Below are 22,929 nucleotides of genomic sequence, written 5' to 3'. Positions count from 1 at the left end.
CCAAAATGGTAAATGTACAGAATATCGGCAAATTATATCGGCTATCGGCCTGAAAGTTCACAGAATATCGGTATCGGCTCTAAAAAAATCAATATCGGTCGATCCCTATCTTTAACATTAGGGACTAGACAGCAATGACAGCACTTTATACAATCTGACTTTAAGGTGTTAAAATGGGATGAAATTCCCACATATTTAACCGTACTATGTTTTGCAGTCTGAAGAAAGCATTTTTTTCTTTGTGACATGTTCCCGGTTAAAACAATGATCAGTAGTCTCTGCACACATTTTATTGAACAGATATTTGTTATAAAAATATAAAACCCAAGTAAAAAGCCCACACAATGTGCATTACTTTCACAAGAAAAGAAACTGTAGAAAATGAATGTAATATGCAATCCATAAAAGTTCAAATATAACATTTAAATGATCTCAGAAACCTAAATGTGAGCACAGGTATCTCATTCTAGAAAGTATAACTGACACAGACAGAAAATAAAATGTATATTGTAACGTCTTCATCTCCAGCCAATGGTAAACAGATAACATCATTACTTTTTTTTTGTTTTGTTTTTACGCTTTGTTGTAGAATATGCAGCTATTTATCACTAATTTGTAATGATAACAAATACATAGAAAATGCTACATAGAAACACAGCTTACTACTGTTTATATTTCGTAAATGTAGTCATAGCAACAACGTTTTCAACTCACTTTATAATTAAACATATTTGAAGTCTACTTGAGTAGCTGTGCATTTTTTAAACAAAAAACTGAATTCCAATGGTTTTGCATATATCGAATAAAGAGGAGTCAAGTCAATAATATAAATAATACGATAAAAAAAAAAATTGGTACGGGCGATGTTCTGAGAAAAGACCTTTCCTTATAGCATACCACATCCCGGATATGTCACGCATTTTAACAGTAAGCAGAATTCAAGTAGGTTTATCAACTGATTTTGCTATACCAACCCTAAATCTAGATGTCAAAACAACAACAAAAAGAATAAATAGATTATTTATATTTCATTTGGATCATCTTTTCGACATCCCTTGGCCTACACGAAGATTGTCCTTAGGTTTGTACAGTGGCCCCAAATTTGATCTATATAGCTGGCTGGAGACAGCTCTCTTATTTTTCTTCTTAGACAGATTCTTGGCTGCTTCTTTGGGTGGCGGTGGTACATGAATTGGTTTCCATGGTATGGGATTAAAGAAGCCTGGGGCGGGATACGAGCTTCCGTCATAGTATCCTGAATAAACAAACAAGAATGCATGATTTGAACAGAGGAAACCACAGCGAGTATGGTTTACATTGAAACCTGCGTGCGAGGAGGAGGAAATGAGGAGTGGGAAATCAAGCAAAATATTCTAAAAGTAAAACTATTGTCTAAAAGAATAAAGTGTGACAAATGGTAAAAATAAAACAAAAACATGACAATAAAATAAAAGAGCAGAGAGAACATTTGTCTGTGTACGACCTTATCGGCTAATTATTACAAGAGATTAAGTGAGCCTTCCCTAATGGTTTCTTTTAGCATCTGCATCCCATATTCTAGTGTGGTCGTTCTATTTTCATTTTACGGACAGAACTTAGAGAATAGGTACAATAGAAAATATGCGTTTATAAGCAAAAGGTAATTAAAAGGAATTTATGTTATTACGTAAATTATTACGATCACATAACATAAAAAGTAGTAAATAAGATTCATTTATTTTACTTTAAACACTTGTAAACTACACTATATACCCTAAAGTATATAGCACACCTATATGTGCTTGTTAATCCATAGGTATTATTATTGAGTTGGAATTACAGAGGTTAAATGAATGTACATGGCCTGATTTGGCGGTGTGTGTAAAGCGAGGCATGCAATATATATAAATACGGGTCACACACACAACGCTTTCCTATGGGGAGATGTATGCCGCGCATGCGCATTAGGTCTCCTCGGACGGTGAGCAGGATCAGTCTCGCCCACCAGCCGACGGAAGAACAGGGAGGAGCGTCGCGGAGGAGGAGACAGCGGCGAGGGACATCGCCGCTGCCCCAGGTAAGTGACTGAAGGGGTTTTCACCCCTTCAGTAACCGGGGATTAGTGGGTGGGAGGGAGAGGGACCCTCCAGTGCCAGGAAAACGGATCGTTTTCCTGGCACTGCAGTTTCCCTTTAACAACCGTACCTATAGAACCTTAACAACCGTACCTATAGAACCTTAACAACCGTACCTATAGAACCTTAACAACCGTACCTATAGAACCTTAACAACCGTACCTATAGAACCTTAACAACCGTACCTATAGAACCTTAACAACCGTACCTATAGAACCTTAACAACCGTACCTATAGAACCATAACAACATGTTTAAATTATGACTAATAATAAATCTTCATATTTGAGAAAAGAGAAAAAAAAACATGATTCTAAATCCAAAAACAAGAGACAATTTAACTCAAACTGTTACTTTCTTTTTGTATCAGTCGTGCTGCCCATCAATGTTACAAGCATAGCAGGCTAAGTATATTTAATAACCAATTTGTTTATTTTTTATATTTGGATTAGGATCCTTTCAAGTGCAGCGGAATGTTATTATTATGAGGTCACAACGTACACTTGGTGGAACGTTTCATTGACCCGTGATTGGCCGTCAAAGTTCTAATGTACAGATGCCTAGACATTGGTTGATAGCAGGAATGTGTGAAGCCCAGAATAACAGTATGTTTAACACATGAGGACATTGCACCAAATAGTTCAGTAGACCTGAACACACGCTCTGGTATGTGCTATGTTGTATACAGGGGGATGTGTTTTTAGACATCAGTGGAAACTGTCAGCAGGTTCTGAGCTCCCAACAAAGGCATGAAAAGCATGCTTGCAACTCACCAGCTATCGAAACCTCACTATAAAGCTATATGCATTGCAGGGCATTCATGACGACAATGATCACCAGAACATTGAATATATATATATATTCTCCAAGTATAAAGTTGGCTGCACTCCGGTCTTCAAATATTTATTAAGTAAACAAAATAAAAACGATCAACGTTTCAGTCCCTCTTGATACTTTCTTCAGGATCAAAACATACAATACATACAAAACTTATGAAATATATACCCATGTACTGATAAGTTAATTGACTTGCCCGTCTCCCCCAGTGTACCATGCATGTGTGGTTGTGCTCAACCACGTGAACGCAGTAATGACGTCTATCTGTATGCTCTGTTGCCATGGTAACGCGGTGTACCGCTAGGGAACCACGGCAACATGTAAACTATGTTCGGCATTCATTAGTTGGCGTGCTCCACCCCCTGATTGCCGCAATGGCGGAAACTGCGTACTCTGTTGTCATAGCATCGCGGGATACTGCCAAAAAGCCCTAACAATCTGTCAATTATAATAGGGTCCTACTAGTACCCAGGGACCTATATATATACAGCTAAATGAATTGTTCTAACAAAGTGGTTAACAAAGAAAAGTGGTTATATATATATATATATATATATATATATATATATATATATATATATATATATATATATATATATATATATATATATATATATATATATATATATATAAAAATATTTTAAAAGGCAGATGCTTAAATAATTTTCCGCTGATTGGCTAAAAATGCATGCATCTGTAAAAATGCTCGGAAGTCTTACACCATTCAGGCACAAATAAAATGTGATGTTTCCCGCTACCTTAAAGGACCACTCTAGTGCCAGGAAAACATACTCTGTTTCCTGGCACTAGAGTGCCCTGAGGGTGCCCCCACCCTCAGGGACCCACTCCCGCCAGGCTCTGGGGGGAGGAAGGGGTTAAACTTACCTCTTTCTCCAGCGCCGGGCGGGGAGCTTTCCTCCTCCTCCTCCTCTTCCTTGCGACGTCATCGGCTGAATGCGCATGCGCGGCAGGAGCCGCGCTCGCATTCAGCCGGTCGCATAGGAAAGCATTCATAATGCTTTCCTATGGACGCTTGCGTGCTCTCACTGTGATTTTCACAGTGAGAAGCACGCAAGCGCCTCTAGCGGCTGTCAATGAGACAGCCACTAGAGGCTCTGGAGGCTGGCTTAACCCTCAGTATAAACATAGCAGTTTCTCTGAAACTGCTATGTTTATAAAAAAAAAGGGTAAAAGCTAGCTGGACCTGGCACCCAGACCACTTCATTAAGCTGAAGTGGTCTGGGTGCCTAGAGTGGTCCTTTAAAACTAAACTTTTAATTATATGTATCACTCATGTAAACAGTAGGTAGGGATCAGAAGAACAGAAGTACTTAAATCTAACAATGGGCAAAGCTCTATATGGCCATGTGAAGCGGCACATTCCCCGTATTCACCAGAGATATGGTATTTATTTTTTTAGGGAGGTATTGGATGTGCCCGACTCCTATTTATGTATGGTGTTAACTGATGGTAATTGTTTCAACACCCTAACTATGGTATGCCTGTTTAGGTTTTCTATCCGGTTTGTACAAGCCTTTAGGTGTGGGACTCCATGCTCTCATACATGGCTAATAAAATTTGACTACTTACACAGATAAGGCGCCAGGGCATTCTTAACACTACAGAGAGCAGTAGTGGTTATGGTAATTGGAGTGTTTTTTTAATTCAAAGGTTTCCATAACTGGCCTTTCAGGTGATGTTGTACGAGAATAGTAACAATGAGAAGTCCAGATGCCCAAGGCTTGGGAACCACTGCTATATTTCATAGTAATTTTGCACCACAAACCTGTAAGTTTTCCATTAGCATAGCCATAGCTGTGTAACGTAGGACGTGGTCTGGTCTTGGCTTGTTCCAACCACTCCTCAAACACTTTTCTTGCTTTTTCCTTCTTCTCTCTCTGCTCTGCTAGATACGTCTCCTCTTCTTCCTGAAAGAACACAACCAACCTCAGTCACCTTGCTGCTGACCATCTGTAACAATTTTAAGGCACAAATCTATTCAACCAAAATGAGTATTCCCAGGAAGCAATTCCAATGCTGCATATATTTATAGAGAGCAAAAAAACGGGGTGCAAGAGTATACAGAGAATATTTCTATTAGATCAATTGTATAAGTATTTATCAAAGACAGAATAATTATTTCATTTAAAAAATATAAAAAATTCAGCCTTTAAAAAGCAAATGTCATTTCCCTAATTTTAGCACAGACAAATAGCCAACTAAAAGTTTGCTGCTGGATGTGATCGAATGTTTTTCCACTTCTTAGATCATTTCATTTTACTAGCTTTGTTGGGCAAATTATATAAAATGGTTAACACTACGTACAGATCTGTATGCTCAGCGCACGCACGTACAGCACTGCTGGAGAAAATATCAATCTGAGAGTCTGTGGAATTTCTAAGTTAGGTGCCTAAGCATGTACGAGTGTGCCTGAGGCACCATGACGAGGCAAAGTTACCGGCTGAAGTAAGTTCTCGTTTATTTTGCCTTTGCTGCTTTATTCACCCCAGTAAACTCTGTTTCTTCACCCCTGTAAATGCTGTTTCAAAGAATGGTTAATTTAGTGGAATAATCGTGTAAAATTGAAAATGGGAGGTCCCTTTCCTTTAATGATTACAAACTCAGCAGAACATCCCACACTAGCTCAGGACCGTTATGGGCCACGCAGTGGTCTTTAAGGATTCCTTAAATCGCAGAATGTTTACTGCGGAGCATCATGGACAATAGACAGGTCTTTAATATCATCATTGGGAAGGAGAAAGTATGATGCATATTATACTCAACAATGCTTCTGATCTAATTGCAGACTATTTAAAAGAATGAAATAAAAACAAACATTTTTTTTCAGAATTTGTGAATATTACTTTTAAATAATTCAACAATTCACTATGTGGTAGTGTTGGTTAAAGAGCAATCCCAAGCACTATGACTACTTCAGTTATCTGAAGTGGTCTTGGTGCCTGGAGTTAGTATATGCAGTCTATTGCTACAAAACACTAGAATATATATTAACCCCTCTACTGCGGGAGCTGTAACTTCACCTCTGGCAGCATCACTTGGGTGTCATCCCCAATGACTAATGCCAAGTCTGTGTATATGGCTAAGCACTGAATTAACCAATGAATGGCCAGCAGGGTATAAATCCTACTCTGCAATCGTAAAGGAGACCAGGGCCCAGCAAGCCCAAGTGTTAGGGGAAACTGTTGCAAAATGGTTCACCCATTACCTGAAAACGGCCAGGGTACTTCTCACATTATAACCACTACAGTGAGATTGTAGTAAACCTGTAAGGCAGCTTGTACACATTTCATGTTTTGGAGTGCAAACGTGGAATCTCATGCCACAAATTCTAAAACCTGTGATGTTAAAGGGAAACTCCAGTGCCAGGAAAACAATCCGTTTTCCTGGCACTGCAGGTCCCCTCTCCCTCCCACCACCCATCCCCCAGTAGCTGAAGGCGTGAAAACCCCTTCAGGTCACTTACCTGAGACCCCGCCGATGTCCCTCAGCGGTGGTTTCCGCTTGCCGCCGCTCCTCCCAGTGATTACGTCAGCCGGTGGGCGAGACTGATCCCGCCTGCCGGCTGAGGAAACCTAATGTGCATGTGCAGCAATGCCGCGCATGCGCATTAGCGCTCCCCATAGGAAAGCATTGAAAACGATTTTCAATGCTTTTCTATGGGGAATTGAGCAACGCTGGAGGTCCTCACACAGCATGAGGACGTCCAGTGACGCTCTAGCACAGAAAACCTGTGCTATGGACCAGGAAGTGCCCTCTAGTGGCTGTCTAGTAGACAGCCACTAGAGGTGGAGTTAACCCTACTAGGTAATTATTGCAGTTTATAAAAAACTGCAATAATTACACTTGCAGGGTTAAGAGTTGGCACCCAGACCACTCCAATAGGCAGAAGTGGTCTGGGTGCCTGGAGTGTCCCTTTAAAATATAGATTGCGCAAGAACAACCACAACAGAATCCAGAGTCTCAAGGTAATACACAATCTGCATTATTCCGATTGATGTTATGATGGAACATCCGGTTCTCTTACGATATACCCAGGAAACGGTTAGTCTTGTAAACAGGCAACTGTATTGAGTTGAAAACGGAACTGCAAACTGTAGACCAAATAAGTGGATTTGGAAACATTCTATAGTTACAGCTTTTGCAATTCCATTTTAAAGTTTGGTGTTGGTAAATAAACTCCAGTGCTCTTCAAACAAACAATTGTTGGCAATTCAAGTTCAATGTCAAAATAGCCAACCTGGAAAAAATAGATAAAATAAAGGATTTGTTGCATGTACCCAGATTACGGTAACTTCCTTCCGTTAGGAAGAATGACTCTCTCAGCACTATGACCAATTGAGCTGCAAGGATTTTCATAGCAAATTTTGTTAAGCATTGATTCATGCCAATAACTCTTTCCTTTGCTCAATTAAAAATACTTGGATGAGAGTATGTGAGCCACGCTAACTCTAGATCTGAATTTTTGAGCAATCCGTATCATCGGACCAGGGCTCAAAATGTCAAGACCTAGGAGTCTGTAAGTATGGATGATTAATGGCATGATCACCAGGGCTGAATTTTTATTCACAAAAAGCTAAGCTGTGAGTGAAAATTGTAATCCCTGATTGGACTACAACTCCCATTTTGGTCAATCCAATCACTTGCAAATAGAACTGTTGGCATTTTTAGTAGGGCAACAAAAGCTGGATAACTTTGTTCATCTAGCCCAATGCCCAATATTCTTTCTTGAGCTTTTGCACTACATTTATAGTGTAACAATGTAGGCACAGGGTAAGTATTATTATAGCTGAAGTTCAACAACAGTTAAAAGGTGAAGCATGTTGTCCAGTCCTCTGCTACCAAGACATGAACCCTGCTCAGCAAGCTGCAAGGATAGGTCTGTTTCTGATCAGCATGCAGCCCGTAAAAAATTAACAATCTGCTTTTCTGTAATCTCCCTAAGGTCGTATAGCCGTGTGACTTGTTATTTGACATTTTACAAATGCTTCACAAATATGCTCAATGGGAAAAGAAAGGGACAATAAAAACTAAAACTATTCACGTTTAGAGACTTGAATTGCAGTTGAACCCTTTGCATGCTACAACACTGAGCATTATTTTAAAACCTAAACAATTAAAACCTGAACCAGCTCTCCCCAAAATCTCTGCCGGCCTACTGGTAAAAGCACCCGCGTATTTTTCTATGACTATCATGCATGCCCGGAAGATCACAGTAAATTTCTCACACACTACGCTATTTCATTGGATGTATCTACATTGACAGTTATATAAAAGGGAAGGGTTATGGAAATACTAACTGAAGCTATTCAGTATTTGTGCAAAAACACAACTGATTTTTAAAGGGATACTCCAAGCCCGCTGTAGTGGTTATAGTTCCAGGAATCCCCCAGCGCTTTCTCATGGTAAGCGGTCAAACCTTTTAGGAATGGCGGACACTTACTGGCTCTGTGGGGCATACACAGTCCAGATATGGATAGCTGGATAATTTGTGCAACTTTGGACATAATGTCAGCTAACACCCTCAACACATGAATGATGTCTAAAGCTGGTATGCGAATGCGACAGTAATGGAGCAATACAGAACTAGAGAAGTGAAAACATTCACTAACAATATGGCAGATTACCAGGAGATGGAGTCAGGAGACTGCAGGCTGGTACCATACCATTGAAGTTATTGTGCTGATAGTATCCCTTTAAGACAATGACAACCACACATATCTAAATCATAGCTTTTTTTTTTTTTTTTTTTTTTTACATAAAGCAAATTTATCTTCCTGGTGCCCAAATCTATTTACATCCATCGTAAACAAAAAAAAATAAATGTAACCTTCTCTTTTCTCTTCCGTTCCTGTTCCTCCTCTTTTTTTTTCCTCATCCATTCTTTATACTTCTCCTTGTTTCTCTCTTCCAAGGCTGTTTTTCGCCGTTGTTCCAGCTCTTTTATTTGCTGTTCCTTTAGTAAATTTTGTTCTTTTTCTTTTTTTTCCTGGTGAACAAAAATAAATAGAAATCTATATTACACATACGACACACACATTCCCGGCCGTTATATCCCAGTTATTATACATCATTTGAGAGCAGTGTTTTTTTTTTTTTTTTTTTTTTAAACTGGTGCCCTCATTGTTATAGAACACCTACCTTAGTTCAATACATGACTCCTCTGTCACATGGACTGCACCGGGCGCACACAGTGCTATTTGGGAACAATACTTACAAGTCTCCTTACTAGTGAAGCAAATTATAATTATTTTCGTTAAGCCAAGCCACTTAATGAGAGATCTCATCAGAGAACGTAAATTAAAATTATATGACCTGCCCATTATTTCAACGGGTGTATCATGTTTTCAAACCCCCGACCGCATACTGGGCGATGTTGACCATTTAGTATGAAGTTCTTAATCATCGGACAGCTGTGGGACTACATGCCCCAGTCTGCCTGAGATTAGTGTGAGTTATACTCCAGAGTCAGCCCTTCCGCAAGCAGAATTAATAGCAAATAGCCACAGCCTGGGAATGTAAATCCCACTAATCCTGGAAGATCTTCCCTAAGATGAAATGGATTGTAGCACTAGCACGAACGCCAACCCCAACATTAACTCACTACCTCTAGCAAATAAAAAAAAATAAAAAACACCAAGAGCGACTGTTTCGGTAATTTAAAGGGACACTATAGTCACCAGAACAACTACAGCTTATTGAATTTGTTCTGGTGAGTAGAATCATTACCTTCAGGCTTTTCAGAGAAAATGCAGTGTTTACATTACAGCGTAGTGATAACTTCACTGGCCACTCCTCAGATGGCTGTTAGAGATCCTTCCTGGGTCATGGCTGCCTAAAATGCATCCAAACATTCAGTATCTCCTCCCTCTGCATGCAGACACTGAACTTTCCTCATAGAGATTCATTGATTCAATTCATCTCTATGAGGAGATGCTGATTGGCCAGGGCTGTGTTTGAATCATGCTGGCTCTGCCCCTGATCTGCCTCCTTGTCAGTCTCAGCCAATCCTATGGGGAATCATTGTGATTGGATCAGGCTACCACTTCTGATGATGTCAGCAGACTGCTTGTTATTCTGAGGCAAACAGCATGCAGATCTACAGCTTCTGGTTTGAATACAGTAAGATTTTGCTATATTTATGGAGGCATGAGGGGCCCAGGGGGGCTAGATGGTGGTTTTAACACTATAGGGTCAGGAATAAATGATTGTGTGCCTGACCCTATAGTGATCCTTTAATATATATATATATATATATATATATATATATATATATATATATATATATATATAGAGATATAGATATAGATATAGATATAGATATAGATATCACAAGCACCTTCGGCCCCCTGAATGGCATTATTTTCCCATAATATACCGTTCACAGTTATGTATCTTTTTGGTACATACAGTTATATTTATACGTTAGGGATTGTAAAACAACACTAGAATGATTATTTGATGGTTACAGTAACTGTCCTTTTTCGTAAGCCCCTTTGTGTGGCAAGTATGCGAGTTTACGCTTTTCTCTTCACGCCCCCAATGGAAAAATAATAATAGTATAATCACGCAATTGAATAACCATTCAACATTATTTACACTGACTCAGGAAACAGTGAATGCATGGCTCCTTATAATCCCTCATTTCCTTTTTTATTTGTTCTACTGCTTTATTTTCAGTACAACCAGAACAATTTTATGATGCTGACTAAAGCTTCTGAATTGCTAATTATACCTTTAAAAAATGGCCCCACCAGTTTCTTGGAGCCACATTGACGATCAGCAGACTGGCCTGTTGCCAGAAGAGATAATTGCAGCTCTTTCGGTGTCACACGGCATTGGGAGACTTGGGTTTCTGACTGCGTGGAAACACCTGGAATATTTTATAGGCTATCCGAATACATATAAAACAATCATATTCACATTCTTTAAAAATTTACAGGGAAACGTCTTCCAAGACTGCTCTCTCGATAATAACATAATCCATATTTAACCCGTATCTTGCTATAAGGAGTGTATAGGACATCCAGTCCCTGAAACCAAGGCCAGAAATTAAGCAAAAAGTGGTGTTTTGTTGTTTTTTTATGGTGAATACTTACTTTTCTTATTTTTTTTAAAGAAGTATAGTTTTGAAATTAATTGTACTACTAAAAACTAAACCCAAGTTTCATTATTTGCAAAATAAGCACCTGCGTATGCAGGGGCAGTACAAGCATTTTTGGCAACATAGGAAATTACGTATTTTGCTGCCCCCGAATGTGTCTTTGCCTTTGTAGGCCTTTGTGGTACTTTAACCCTCCCCTCCTCGTGATTGGTGCATTTGAGGTAATTGCAGTGCACGCAATTTCAACCTGAGAGGAAGGGAAACGGTTGAATCTCCTGGGGCCGAGCATATGAGAGAAGACGTGCCACTGAAGAAAAAGGTAAGTAAACTTTAATTTTCACCTTCAAAATGAAGCCCTGCGCTCTAACTCCCACTACTCCTTGACGGCAGCCTAAATACATACATCAAAAACATTAAATTTTTTTAACGTTACTTGCGCACGATGCCAAATCCCTATGCACACTTAACTGGAGGTGTTTTAGTATCACTCCATTAATGTTTAAGCTCACCTGCCACATTAAACCCACTTATGTGAGTCCTACACTAACAATTTGCTGCTTTAAGCTAAAATGGCAAAATTTAAAACGAGATAGAACAGTATTTTTTCTAGACCCCTAAATACTTATCAACCCTTAATAAAGAACACATGGGGTGGGCGGCAGCACTGTAACATGGCTATATAACACAAAAACAAATACAAAAATTAAGCCCTGTGCCCAAACTCCCACTTGCTGCGCTTTAATTTTATATGGGGGGCACATGTCATCTAGAGGGGTTAAGGAATACCCAAAATGTTAAAACCAAATATTTTTATGGTTTTTAATGGTGGCATTCCCTGGGCTGGTGCTCGGCCTGTACTGTATTAAGGTAGCACGCAGTCCTGTGTGTTAGGCGGTCTCCTGGTGCAATATCCAAGCCGGACTATAGCAGAGTTGGGGAACCAATACTTTGGTGTTTATTTGGCAAATTTAGGTTACATTCAAAACAATTACTTGCTAAGGTTAAAAAAAAACAAAAAAAAACAAGACTGTATATCTCAAGAAAGTGAACAATAATTTACAAGGAATGATTTTTGACAGAAATATACAGTATTAGAGATGTCATACCTCAGATTTTAGTAACAATATATTGGCCTTCACATAGTTTGGAATGAAAGGCAAAGTAACAAAGTATAGCATAAAAGATCTAAAAATCACAAACAAATGCAATTTTATTTTAAATATGTTGTCACAAGATAATTATCCTTGTGCCTAAACCAGGGGTAGACAACCTTTTAATACCTATCACCCACTTTTGAATCTTTGTTGATGGTAAAATTTCCTTACCGCCCACCAGTGCCACAGTAACTAATTTTATAGCGCAAGTGCGATTTTTGTTTTTTCTCAGTGTGTGAGGGGGCAGTCTGTGCTGTATGTAGGTGAGTGAGATGTGAAAATCTATCTTTTTTTTTTATTCTTTATTTTTGATGTGCATGTATAACATTCGCTTGACTGTAATGCCACAACAGCATTCTTAGGTAATATAAACATACAAGAGTTCGAACAGTTGCTAAGCATTTAGAAGGTGCGCACATATTTTTTTAAACAATAAAAGATAAAACAGGTTGGGTACATGCTGGCTGTCTAAAATGAATTACACAGACGTTTGGTAACAGTAGCTGAAGGATATTAAGTGCATTAATCGTTGTCTCTTTAGCTTCGGGCCCTATATATATAATCACGCGGAAACAGGCTAACTAGTCATAACTTACATTCAATTAGCAGTTAGGTCTCATATCTTAAGCTAGATTACTCAGCATCCACAGGTGAGAGATTTGCGTTGCTCTATTCAATAATTGTTATAAGAGATAAGAGAGTACAGGAGGAGAGCAGGGAGTGAGAAAGAGAGACAAGAGAGACAAAAGTACAAAGGTTGTGATAGCATTATGATACTAATGGTAAATTCTGTGGCTAGCATTCCGGTTGTCTTGACTAAAGTAAAGCAAAGGGTTAACAAAGGTAACAGAAACAGGAAACTCATACCCTTAGCCATATCACAGTACTGACATTTCTTGCTAAATCGAGTGAGCATTATGTGGGTGACGCCGTCTAGGCTAGGATCACTTGATTGAAGCATAAATTGTACGCTTACAGTGTTGTAGTCTGCAACTGGTGAAATCTTTGCTGCCAATAGTAATGTCAGTATGAGTCTATCTTGCGGTGCCCTACTGATGTGAGGCAAAGTCCGTTGCAGCTGCAGAGACGTGGTGGCGTGGCACTAGACCATCCAGCAATGGGGTATTAAAAGTCATCCTATGCCTCTAGTTGGTAGGGGAGAGGCTTCAGCCGGTGTGTTCCGTAGACCTCTGCACCAGGGCGCCGAGAGTCCATCCCCAGCTCTGTAAGGCGTGGAGGCCTCCTGTACCGTCGCTTGGTGTGCTGCTCCTGTCCCAGGTAGCCGCATGGTGGTCATCCGGTCGGAGGTGCGCTGGGGTACGTTGCCGGGGCTTTGGGGTTGTCCAGCGCTCACCTTGCCGCTTGTGTGTAGGTAGGTGCGTGTGCTCAAGTTGGTGCGGTCTGTCTCTCTCCTGTTCGCTTGTCGGTGCTTGTTTGGACGGGCGCCCGCTTGGAATGCCTGCAGTGGGGCGCCATAATGGCGGTGGCGGGTCAGTGGTCGGATCCACATGGCCACCGCTCGTGCTGCTTGTAGGTTGGGCATACCCCTGCTGCACTGCAGCTCATAGAAGGCCGAGCAGAGCCTGTCGAGGGCCTCCAGGGAGGAAGGCTGTATACAGGTGCTCGTAACTCCCCTCTGTGAACTGTAACGGGCGGCCATCTTGGACGCTCTCCACCTGACTCGTGCTTCTCCCGTTTATGTGTGCCCTAGGGCTGGTCAGCTTGCCTGGTCTGTCCATCCAGGAGGACCGGGATATCCCCCACCGGTCCAAAGGGGGGAGGGGGAGGATTGGAGACCTCCTTCGTTGCTGAGGGGATCCGGTGTCGGAGAGAGCGGCCGCCTCTCCCCAGCTCCGGCTTCTGTAGGCCGCGTTTGCTGTTCCGCTTTTTTAGCTCCTACAGGCTTCAGAAAAGTCTTGTTGTGTTCAGAGGTGCACCCCCGACTTGGGTAATGCACCCCGGTGGGTCCTTGGGCTGTTTAGCCCTTGATAATGCCGTTTTTCCTGCCCGTTGAGCAGGAGCTCGTGTCCCCTGCTTCTGCTTAGTTCGACGGCCGTGAAAATCTATCTTAATGTCTCCCTCTCCCTTTTTCTTAGCTTTTACCAGAGGGGGGCGGGAGAAATAACGCTGCAAGCCCTGGTGGTTCAGTGGTGGCATGTTCACATTAGTCTGCAGCTCCTTCGGCTGCAGGCTGACTCTCCTGTACTCCTACGAGCACAGCGCTGAATTGGAGCGTTGACATGGTAACGCGCGGCAGCGGTCCATCCAACCTGCGCACGGGAAGATCAGAGCCTCCCAGGCCCTTTCCTCCCTCTGCTGGAACTAAGTGCCAGCGGCCCAGTGAAGGAAATCTTTGATTTCCTCACCAGACCGAGCGAGGGAGATCTTTCCTCACCAGCAAGGCTGTCTCTGCATGGACCAGCAGGGGAGATGAAAGGATCTCCCCTGCCGGCCTTGGTCCATGGCGAACATTTTCTGCAGAACCCACCACCGCCCACCTGAAATCCCAAACCGCCCACTAGTGGGCATTAGGGACCAGGTTGACTACCCATGACCTAAATGGACACTATAAGCACCCAGACCACTTCATATAATTTCAGTGGTCTTGGCGCAGTGTCCCTGTCCCCTTAAACCTGCAATCTAAAACATTGCAGTTTCAGAGAAACTGTAATATTTATATTGCAGGGTTAAAGGAACACTATAGTGTCAGGAATACAAAGATGTGTTTAACTATTTAGGTCCCCAGCACCCATTAGATTGCAGTAAATTTGTGTTTAAACTTCTCATTTTTTTCCATCCTGGTTAATCCAATTCTTTCCCATAGGAATCAATGCATCTCTATGGGGAGCGTTCAATATCTCAATGCAGAGTGTGGAGACGTTGTACGTAGGTGCTACACCAGGAAGCACTTCTAGTGACCGTCTGAGTGACTGCCACTAGAGGTGTTAAAAAGGCAATGTTTACAGTGCTCTGCCTGCAGGGACATGCTATAGACACTAGAACCACTAAATTAAGCTGCAGTGGTTCTGGTGACTATAGTGGCCCTTTAGGAATAGGAATGAGTTAGGAATGACATACATGAGGACATCCAGCGTCTCGCTGTGCATTCATTAGAGGTTCCCCCTTGGGGCTGATATCAGAGGTGGCGGAGACGTAGTATAAGGTTAGAATTAAAATGGTTTTTAACTCTTCAATTGCCAGCGGCAGGGGAGGTCACAGAGGGACACTATAGTGTTAAAAACACAGGATTATGTATATTGTCTAGTATGTCTACGTGTCTGTGTTATCCAGAGTTCATCAATCCGAGTTGCAAAGTCTGCATTCCATTTTTGCTTCAGATTTTCAAATTTTAATTTGTAGACTTAGTTAACTGTAACATCTGTTAACAGCGTATATTTTTGTACATTTTTTTTTTCTTAATTAACGGAGTTGATAAATTTGCCATTATACTAGACAAGGCTAAAAACAAACACATACCATATTATCAAATAAATCTGTAAGTATGTCCATGCATATGATTGGTTGCTACAGAGATAAAGTGCACATGAATGGAGAGTAGACGGTCTGTTCCATTGCTGGAGCCAAAAATATTTATCATGCTAACGCATCATGACGTGCCAAGCACATCATTCATCATCGGCAGACTGTTCTTTCATGATGTGTGTACCACGTAACTTGCTATGAAGAGGTCAAAGTGTGACCCAGTTCTTCAGCACTAAATTTAATTTATTAGGAATGATTAGTTAGATACAATGAATACATGGTTTTAAATGTGCTTTAAAACGGATTCACCCTATAACCAAACACTCTGTTTTTGTTGTTGTTTTTAATTGTTGTGTATAAGTGGACTCTTTCCTGGGAAGATGAAAATCATTTTCACGAGAGACGTTTCCTCTAAATGAATCTTGGCTCCTAACTTCCATTATTGGAAGGAAACAACAGAAGTCACCAACATGCCTTATACTATTTAACGTACTATTTCCTCAATAAACCTCCTCAGTTGCTTCCCTTTAAACTGTAATTTTATCCCCAAACGATAAACAAGACTAAGCTAAGAGAAAAAGGTGGAATAGAAGGTTTTTGTGCTACTAAACAATATAGCTACAGTTGCTTCATCGAAAACTATAATGGCAGTCTATATGCAATCTTACTTATGGATTAAAGGTAATCAAATAAAAAATAAATACAAATATTTTAACTCAATTTATATTGAGAGATAATAGAAATAATGAAACTGCACCAATCCTTACTCCTTGCATAGGGAATCCTCTAAAAAGGAATACTGAAAGATATCCTTCCATATACCTTTCCTATAACTATTCATACTACAATCTATGACCACGTTACCTCCTTCCAGAATATCAATATTTACCAACTCTTTGCAGGACAGGACATTAGACAACACATGCCACGTTCTTGCCCAGGGTTTTTCATACCCCTGAAGTTTTAGTTTACTAGACCACAGTCCAGGTTTGGGACTACATCCGTGTTAAACCTTTCCAGAACGAGGAAGGGGGATAATGATGATGAAAGAGTTGGTTTCAGATGCTTAATTTGATTAGTCAATAAAACATGGATATGCAGTTGTTTAGGCATTTGTAGGTAGACTGGCTGAAATACTTTTCCAGAAGGTCGTACCTATATATCCGAACCACTCTCAGGCCATTGACATACTAGACAGAGCAATATTTTAATTATACAAATGTGTTAGTGGAATTACTAGCAAATGTATGGATAGAATTCTATTTTGAAATCTTAGATTACACAACTAGAGTCTTAGAAGCAGTGAAGTACATGGGTGCTGTGTGCACATAATGAAGAATTGGGCAGGATGTTGGGCATCATGAAGAATCGAAGATGTTTTCACACTACCATTTTTATGTTGCTCAATCAATGGGAGTTATTTGATAACGCCCAAACCTTATTCCCTCTGAACTTCATTCCAACTACTAATTTACCCACTAACCCTAATCCAAATGTATCTAACCCATACCTCTAACCCTAACCACTAATTAACATCACCAGCCTGAGCAGCCAACTGCAGAAAATGTCATCCAAACTCCAAATAGACTGGCAGGGTTCCACATTATGTAAGTATATACAGTATACATACATTTTGAACCATGACAACTTTAAATCTCTGAAGAAGTTGTTATGGTGCTTGGAGAAACCATTTACCGTAATCCATATTTTGCTAGCATAATGTGCCTATCAAATGTTAGAAGTGGACCTTATAAATGGCACAGTTGTCCACGAGATTATCCATAATTATAGAAAGACAAACGTATCCATATTCTATGCACACCAAAGCAATATATTTGCAAGCCTAACAAGATCCCAACAAACGTTAAATAGGATTTATTGGATGTAATATATACATTTCCATTTAAATACTGTCATTTTTCACTTAGATGTGATCATTTCCCTGTACTCGGATTGCTCTCTGGTTCTCACATGGAAAATAACACACACATTCCTTTCTGACAGGTCATTTGTAGACCATGCAAGCTTTGCTATTTGCTTTGTCTCTGTTTGCTGTATGTGATCCCTCATTGTCCTCACACAAAATATACTTGTAGAAGTTTAAACAACGCACAGCCCACAGATACCCAAGCATGGTTTTTTTTCTGTCAGGTATTATAATTTAGTGGTTTCAGGTAAACATTCAATCCAGAGAGATAAAGACTGTTATACCTTTAAACTAACACGTTCCTTCTGGTCTGACAAAATCTCTATTTTTCCCCTTATGTTGTTCCCGATGCAAAATGGGTGGAGAACAAAGGTGCACAGAGACAACTAATAAAGATGGTCCCAAAATCAACTGATGGATCACATGACTGCCGTCGTTCATAACACCTTACCATTGTTTGACAATTCTTCTTCAAATCAAGGCAGTTTCGCTGCAATGGGTTCCCCTTCCCATCACCACTTTTTGTTTGTCCCTTTTTCCCTGAATTTTATAAAATATTTGTACTAAAAACTTGTGTATTTTACACTATTGTACAGACGTACTGCTTATAGGCCTGCTGTGCTCATTCTTTAAAAAAACTTTTTTTTAAAGTCCCACTTCAAGGTGGCTGGGTTTGCCCCAGGATCTAAAGACATCACTTAAAGTGCAACTTACAAAATAGGAAAAACAAAATCACTTGCTGACGACTTGCTAAATAAAAGAAGATGAAGAAAACCCCCAGCCAATGCCCAGATGTAAACATGGTATGAATGGATGAACATCCAAAGTGGATTCCAGGATGAATATCTGGTTAGCTACAATTCAGTATAAAATGACATTAACGTTAACTCACGTATATCTTAAATTGCTGCCAATGATTGACTAGTTAACTATTCTGTCTAGTGAGGAAATAAGAAATGTGCAAATTCTAGGCAAAAATAGCCACATTAAAAAAATGCACCTACCCAACAACGTTTCCTTCTTGGCTAATTTGGTGATTGAGGTGATCGATTCTCCATGATTGCCTAGTTAGTGAATAACCCTGACAGACTTGCCGTCCTCTTTAACTCGGCTTAGAACAGTTCTAGCACATGCTATACTAAATTCACTGACATTTTAGTGAATACCTAAGATCATTTTGGAATTTGCATCAGATAACTATGAAGTGCCATGGAGCCATTCATAAAACAGACTTTGTCACTACAAAAGCAGCCCCAGTCCATTATGAAAGCACTGAGCTTTGATACTACCCATGGAATCCGCCTTCCTAATAGAGTGTGTAAATGGAAACACGAGGTTCACAAAATACTGTCTAATTGGTTTTCCTCACTGTGACGCCTGGACTGCACTGAAATGCCAGATTATTTCTTGTACAAATAAATAATGTCCAAATTCTTGTGCCCTATTCAGAGACGGCTTCAATTAAACTGAATAAATAAACAATATTTATAAATAAAGACTATCCACATGTATCCAGATGGGTAATTATAATAAAATGACTAGCGGAAAAAAGGAAAAGTTAATATTGTAACCATGTGCTGAGTAAATTGGTCCTACACAGGGCAGCTCCATACGGACTACCCTGGTCAGTCACGCTGCATTTAATGAAGAGTTACAAGATCCCTTTTCCATGTACCGATCGCATAGAAAACCAGCCATTATTGTGTACTCTGACCAATAATTGGCCGGTATAAACGCTGACGTGGTTGCACACGATGTCTGGTGTTTAAAGCTTAGAGACATGGCCTCCTGTATATCTGCATTGTCATTAAAGAGGCATTTTAATCAGCAGCACAGATACAAGTCATTGACTTATTATTTTATGCAAATTCCACTTGTGCATGTGCAGACTCCCAGTGTGCATGCCGTGACACTCGCCAAACTTGGACAGACAGGTAAAGTGAATTCACAGAAGGCTTCATTCTGAAAATGGAAAATTCTGTGTATTTGCATGACACACACACACACACACACACACACACACTGCAGAAAACGAACAATGTTTGCTAAAAATTGTAAAAAATATATAAATTAAAAAAAAGTGAATAAAACCTGCATGGAGAAAATGTTTTAAGTAGACCCTGTGTGGTAAAAATCACCCCAGGACTCTCTCAGGGCAGAAATCTATCTGGCAGCCCGACAAGCAAGTGAGGTAGAAGACAGCTAGTGAATCTGACAGCTAGAAACATCAGGCATTCACATTTGGCAGTGAGCCTGTGCACAGCCAATACTCACAGATTATGTTAACCCCTTAAGAATCATGGACATTCTACGCTATCATCACAATCTGGTCTGGCTAGATTCTATGCAAGCATCAGAATGTCTTCTTTATTTAGTATCAGCGGTTCTATAGAGCCCCTGCTGTCATTACATGATATACACTGAGCAAAATTATAAACACAACACTTTTGTTTTTATCCCTCTTTTTCAGGAGCTGAACTCAAAGATCTAAGACTCTTTCTATGTACAGAAAAGGCCTATTTCTCTCAAATATTGTTCACAAATCTGTCTAAATCTGTGTTAGTGAGCACTTCTCCTTTGCCGAGATAATCCATCCACCTCACAGGTGTGGCATATCAAGATGCTGATTAGACAGCATGATCATTGCACAGGTGTGGCATATCAAGATGCTGATTAGACAGCATGATTATTGCACAGGTGTGGCATATCAAGATGCTGATTAGACAGCATGATTATTGCACAGGTGTGGCATATCAAGATGCTGATTAGACAGCATGATTATTGCACAGGTGTGCCTTAGGCTGGCCACAATAACAGAGCAATCTGGGCTACCGTGGGATATCACCAGGGCACACCTGGCACCATGACCACTAAAGTTGTCTGTAATGGTTATGGTGTGTTCCTCTAATTTGCTAGCCTGTACCACAATGCTGGCAGGTTAAACCATGTATTCACCACCATTTCAGTAAATTCATACTTTTTGCCTTTCACTCTCCTGTCCTAGCATCTCTGCCTCAATCAAATAGTTTCTTCCTGTATCATTTTCCATTGTCTCAGCTTTCTCATCAGCTCATGCTTCATCAGCCAGGAGCAGTGTTATGCACAGAAGTAAAAAAACAAAACAGGGGCTTCTTAATTTTCAGAATCCTCTTCAGACAATCTATTGCACATGTGACTATTGGATGATGGAGCCATTCTAGGTTTATGGAAAATTCAAAATTGGCAGTGTCACATTCATTTTCAATAGTAATAAATCTTATTAATGTGAGCTTCCTCCCCCTCTACCAATGTCACCCCATTTTATAATGAACCCGTCTCAGCTAAACAAATGGGTAGAGTTAATCTACCTTTCTGGATAAAATTGGCATCTGCTCCTATACTATTGTTTCTCCAAGGACACGATGGGTTGGGCCTACCTAGTAAAGCAGTCACACCTTCACATACCAGAGGTCTGTTTAAACACGCACGGTACAACTCATTACATACTACTGTAACAGCAACAGATCAGCTTCTGTCCCACTATTCCGCCAGCCAAAGCTTCTCTATAAAGTTTATTATTCTCTGTACATCCTGCCAGCAAGGAAAAGCATGATACAATATCTGCTGAAATGAAGCAGTGTGTACACATACCAGGCATTTTAGCAGAATGGCCACAGAACTTTAGAAAATTAATTTATTGTGTAAAAAGCATGTACAACAGGAACTTGTTTAGTCCTAGATATTCTATGAAAGAAAGTCTTTGGCTGCCTGGGACCCGGTGTGTGTGCGCATTACACACTGCCTGGGACCCGGTGTGGGTGCGCATTACACACTGCCTGGGACCCGGTGTGTGTGCGCATTACACACTGCCTGGGACCCGGTGTGTGTGTGCGCATTACACACTGCCTGGGACCCGGTGTGTGTGTGTGCATTACACACTGCCTGGGACCCGGTGTGTGTGTGTGCGCATTACACACTGCCTGGGACCCGGTGTGTGTGTGTGCGCATTACACACTGCCTGGGACCCGGTGTGTGTGTGTGCGCATTACACACTGCCTGGGACCCGGTGTGTGTGTGTGCGCATTACACACTGCCTGGGACCCGGTGTGTGTGCGCATTACACACTGCCTGGGACCCGGTGTGTGTGTGCGCATTACACACTGCCTGGGACCCGGTGTGTGTGCGCATTACACACTGCCTGGGACCCGGTGTGTGTGCGCATTACACACTGCCTGGGACCCGGTGTGTGTGTGTGCATTACACACTGCCTGGGACCCGGTGTGTGTGTGTGCATTACACACTGCCTGGGACCCGGTGTGTGTGTGTGCATTACACACTGCCTGGGACCCGGTGTGTGTGTGTGCATTACACACTGCCTGGGACCCGGTGTGTGTGTGTGCATTACACACTGCCTGGGACCCGGTGTGTGTGCGCATTACACACTGCCTGGGACCCGGTGTGTGTGTGTGCATTACACACTGCCTGGGACCCGGTGTGTGTGTGTGCATTACACACTGCCTGGGACCCGGTGTGTGTGTGTGCGCATTACACACTGCCTGGGACCCGGTGTGTGTGTGTGCGCATTACACACTGCCTGGGACCCGGTGTGTGTGTGTGCGCATTACACACTGCCTGGGACCCGGTGTGTGTGTGTGCGCATTACACACTGCCTGGGACCCGGTGTGTGTGTGTGCGCGCATTACACACTGCCTGGGACCCGGTGTGTGTGTGTGCGCATTACACACTGCCTGGGACCCGGTGTGTGTGTGTGCATTACACACTGCCTGGGACCCGGTGTGTGTGTGTGCATTACACACTGCCTGGGACCCGGTGTGTGTGTGTGCATTACACACTGCCTGGGACCCGGTGTGTGTGCATTACACACTGCCTGGGACCCGGTGTGTGTGCATTACACACTGCCTGGGACCCGGTGTGTGTGCATTACACACTGCCTGGGACCCGGTGTGTGTGCATTACACACTGCCTGGGACCCGGTGTGTGTGCATTACACACTGCCTGGGACCCGGTGTGTGTGTGCATTACACACTGCCTGGGACCCGGTGTGTGTGTGCATTACACACTGCCTGGGACCCGGTGTGTGTGCGCATTACACACTGCCTGGGACCCGGTGTGTGTGCGCATTACACACTGCCTGGGACCCGGTATGTGTGCGCATTACACACTGCCTGGGACCCGGTGTGTGTGCGCATTACACACTGCCTGGGACCCGGTGTGTGTGCATTACACACTGCCTGGGACCCGGTGTGTGTATTACACACTGCCTGGGACCCGGTGTGTGCATTACAGCCAGTAT

General features: G+C 41.6%; 1 protein-coding gene across 1 annotated transcript in view; it reads right to left on the bottom strand.

The window, feature by feature from the left end:
- Positions 1-284: 284 nt before the first annotated feature.
- Positions 285-22,929, bottom strand: part of CCDC34 (coiled-coil domain containing 34) — a 29,447-nt gene continuing 6,802 nt past the window's right edge. The window contains exons 5-7 of the mRNA XM_063437245.1: positions 8,799-8,957; positions 4,737-4,878; positions 285-1,255 (exon numbers count right to left, since the gene is read on the bottom strand). Coding sequence (XP_063293315.1) covers positions 1,038-1,255; positions 4,737-4,878; positions 8,799-8,957 — 519 coding nt within the window. The 3' untranslated portion in view covers positions 285-1,037. The remainder of the gene's footprint in view (positions 1,256-4,736; positions 4,879-8,798; positions 8,958-22,929) is intronic.

Source organism: Pelobates fuscus, chromosome 12 (assembly GCF_036172605.1).
Source record: "Pelobates fuscus isolate aPelFus1 chromosome 12, aPelFus1.pri, whole genome shotgun sequence".
Classification (NCBI taxonomy): domain Eukaryota; kingdom Metazoa; phylum Chordata; class Amphibia; order Anura; family Pelobatidae; genus Pelobates; species Pelobates fuscus.
Note: the sequence above shows the minus strand (reverse complement) of the source record. Positions and strands in the feature narration are given on the sequence as shown.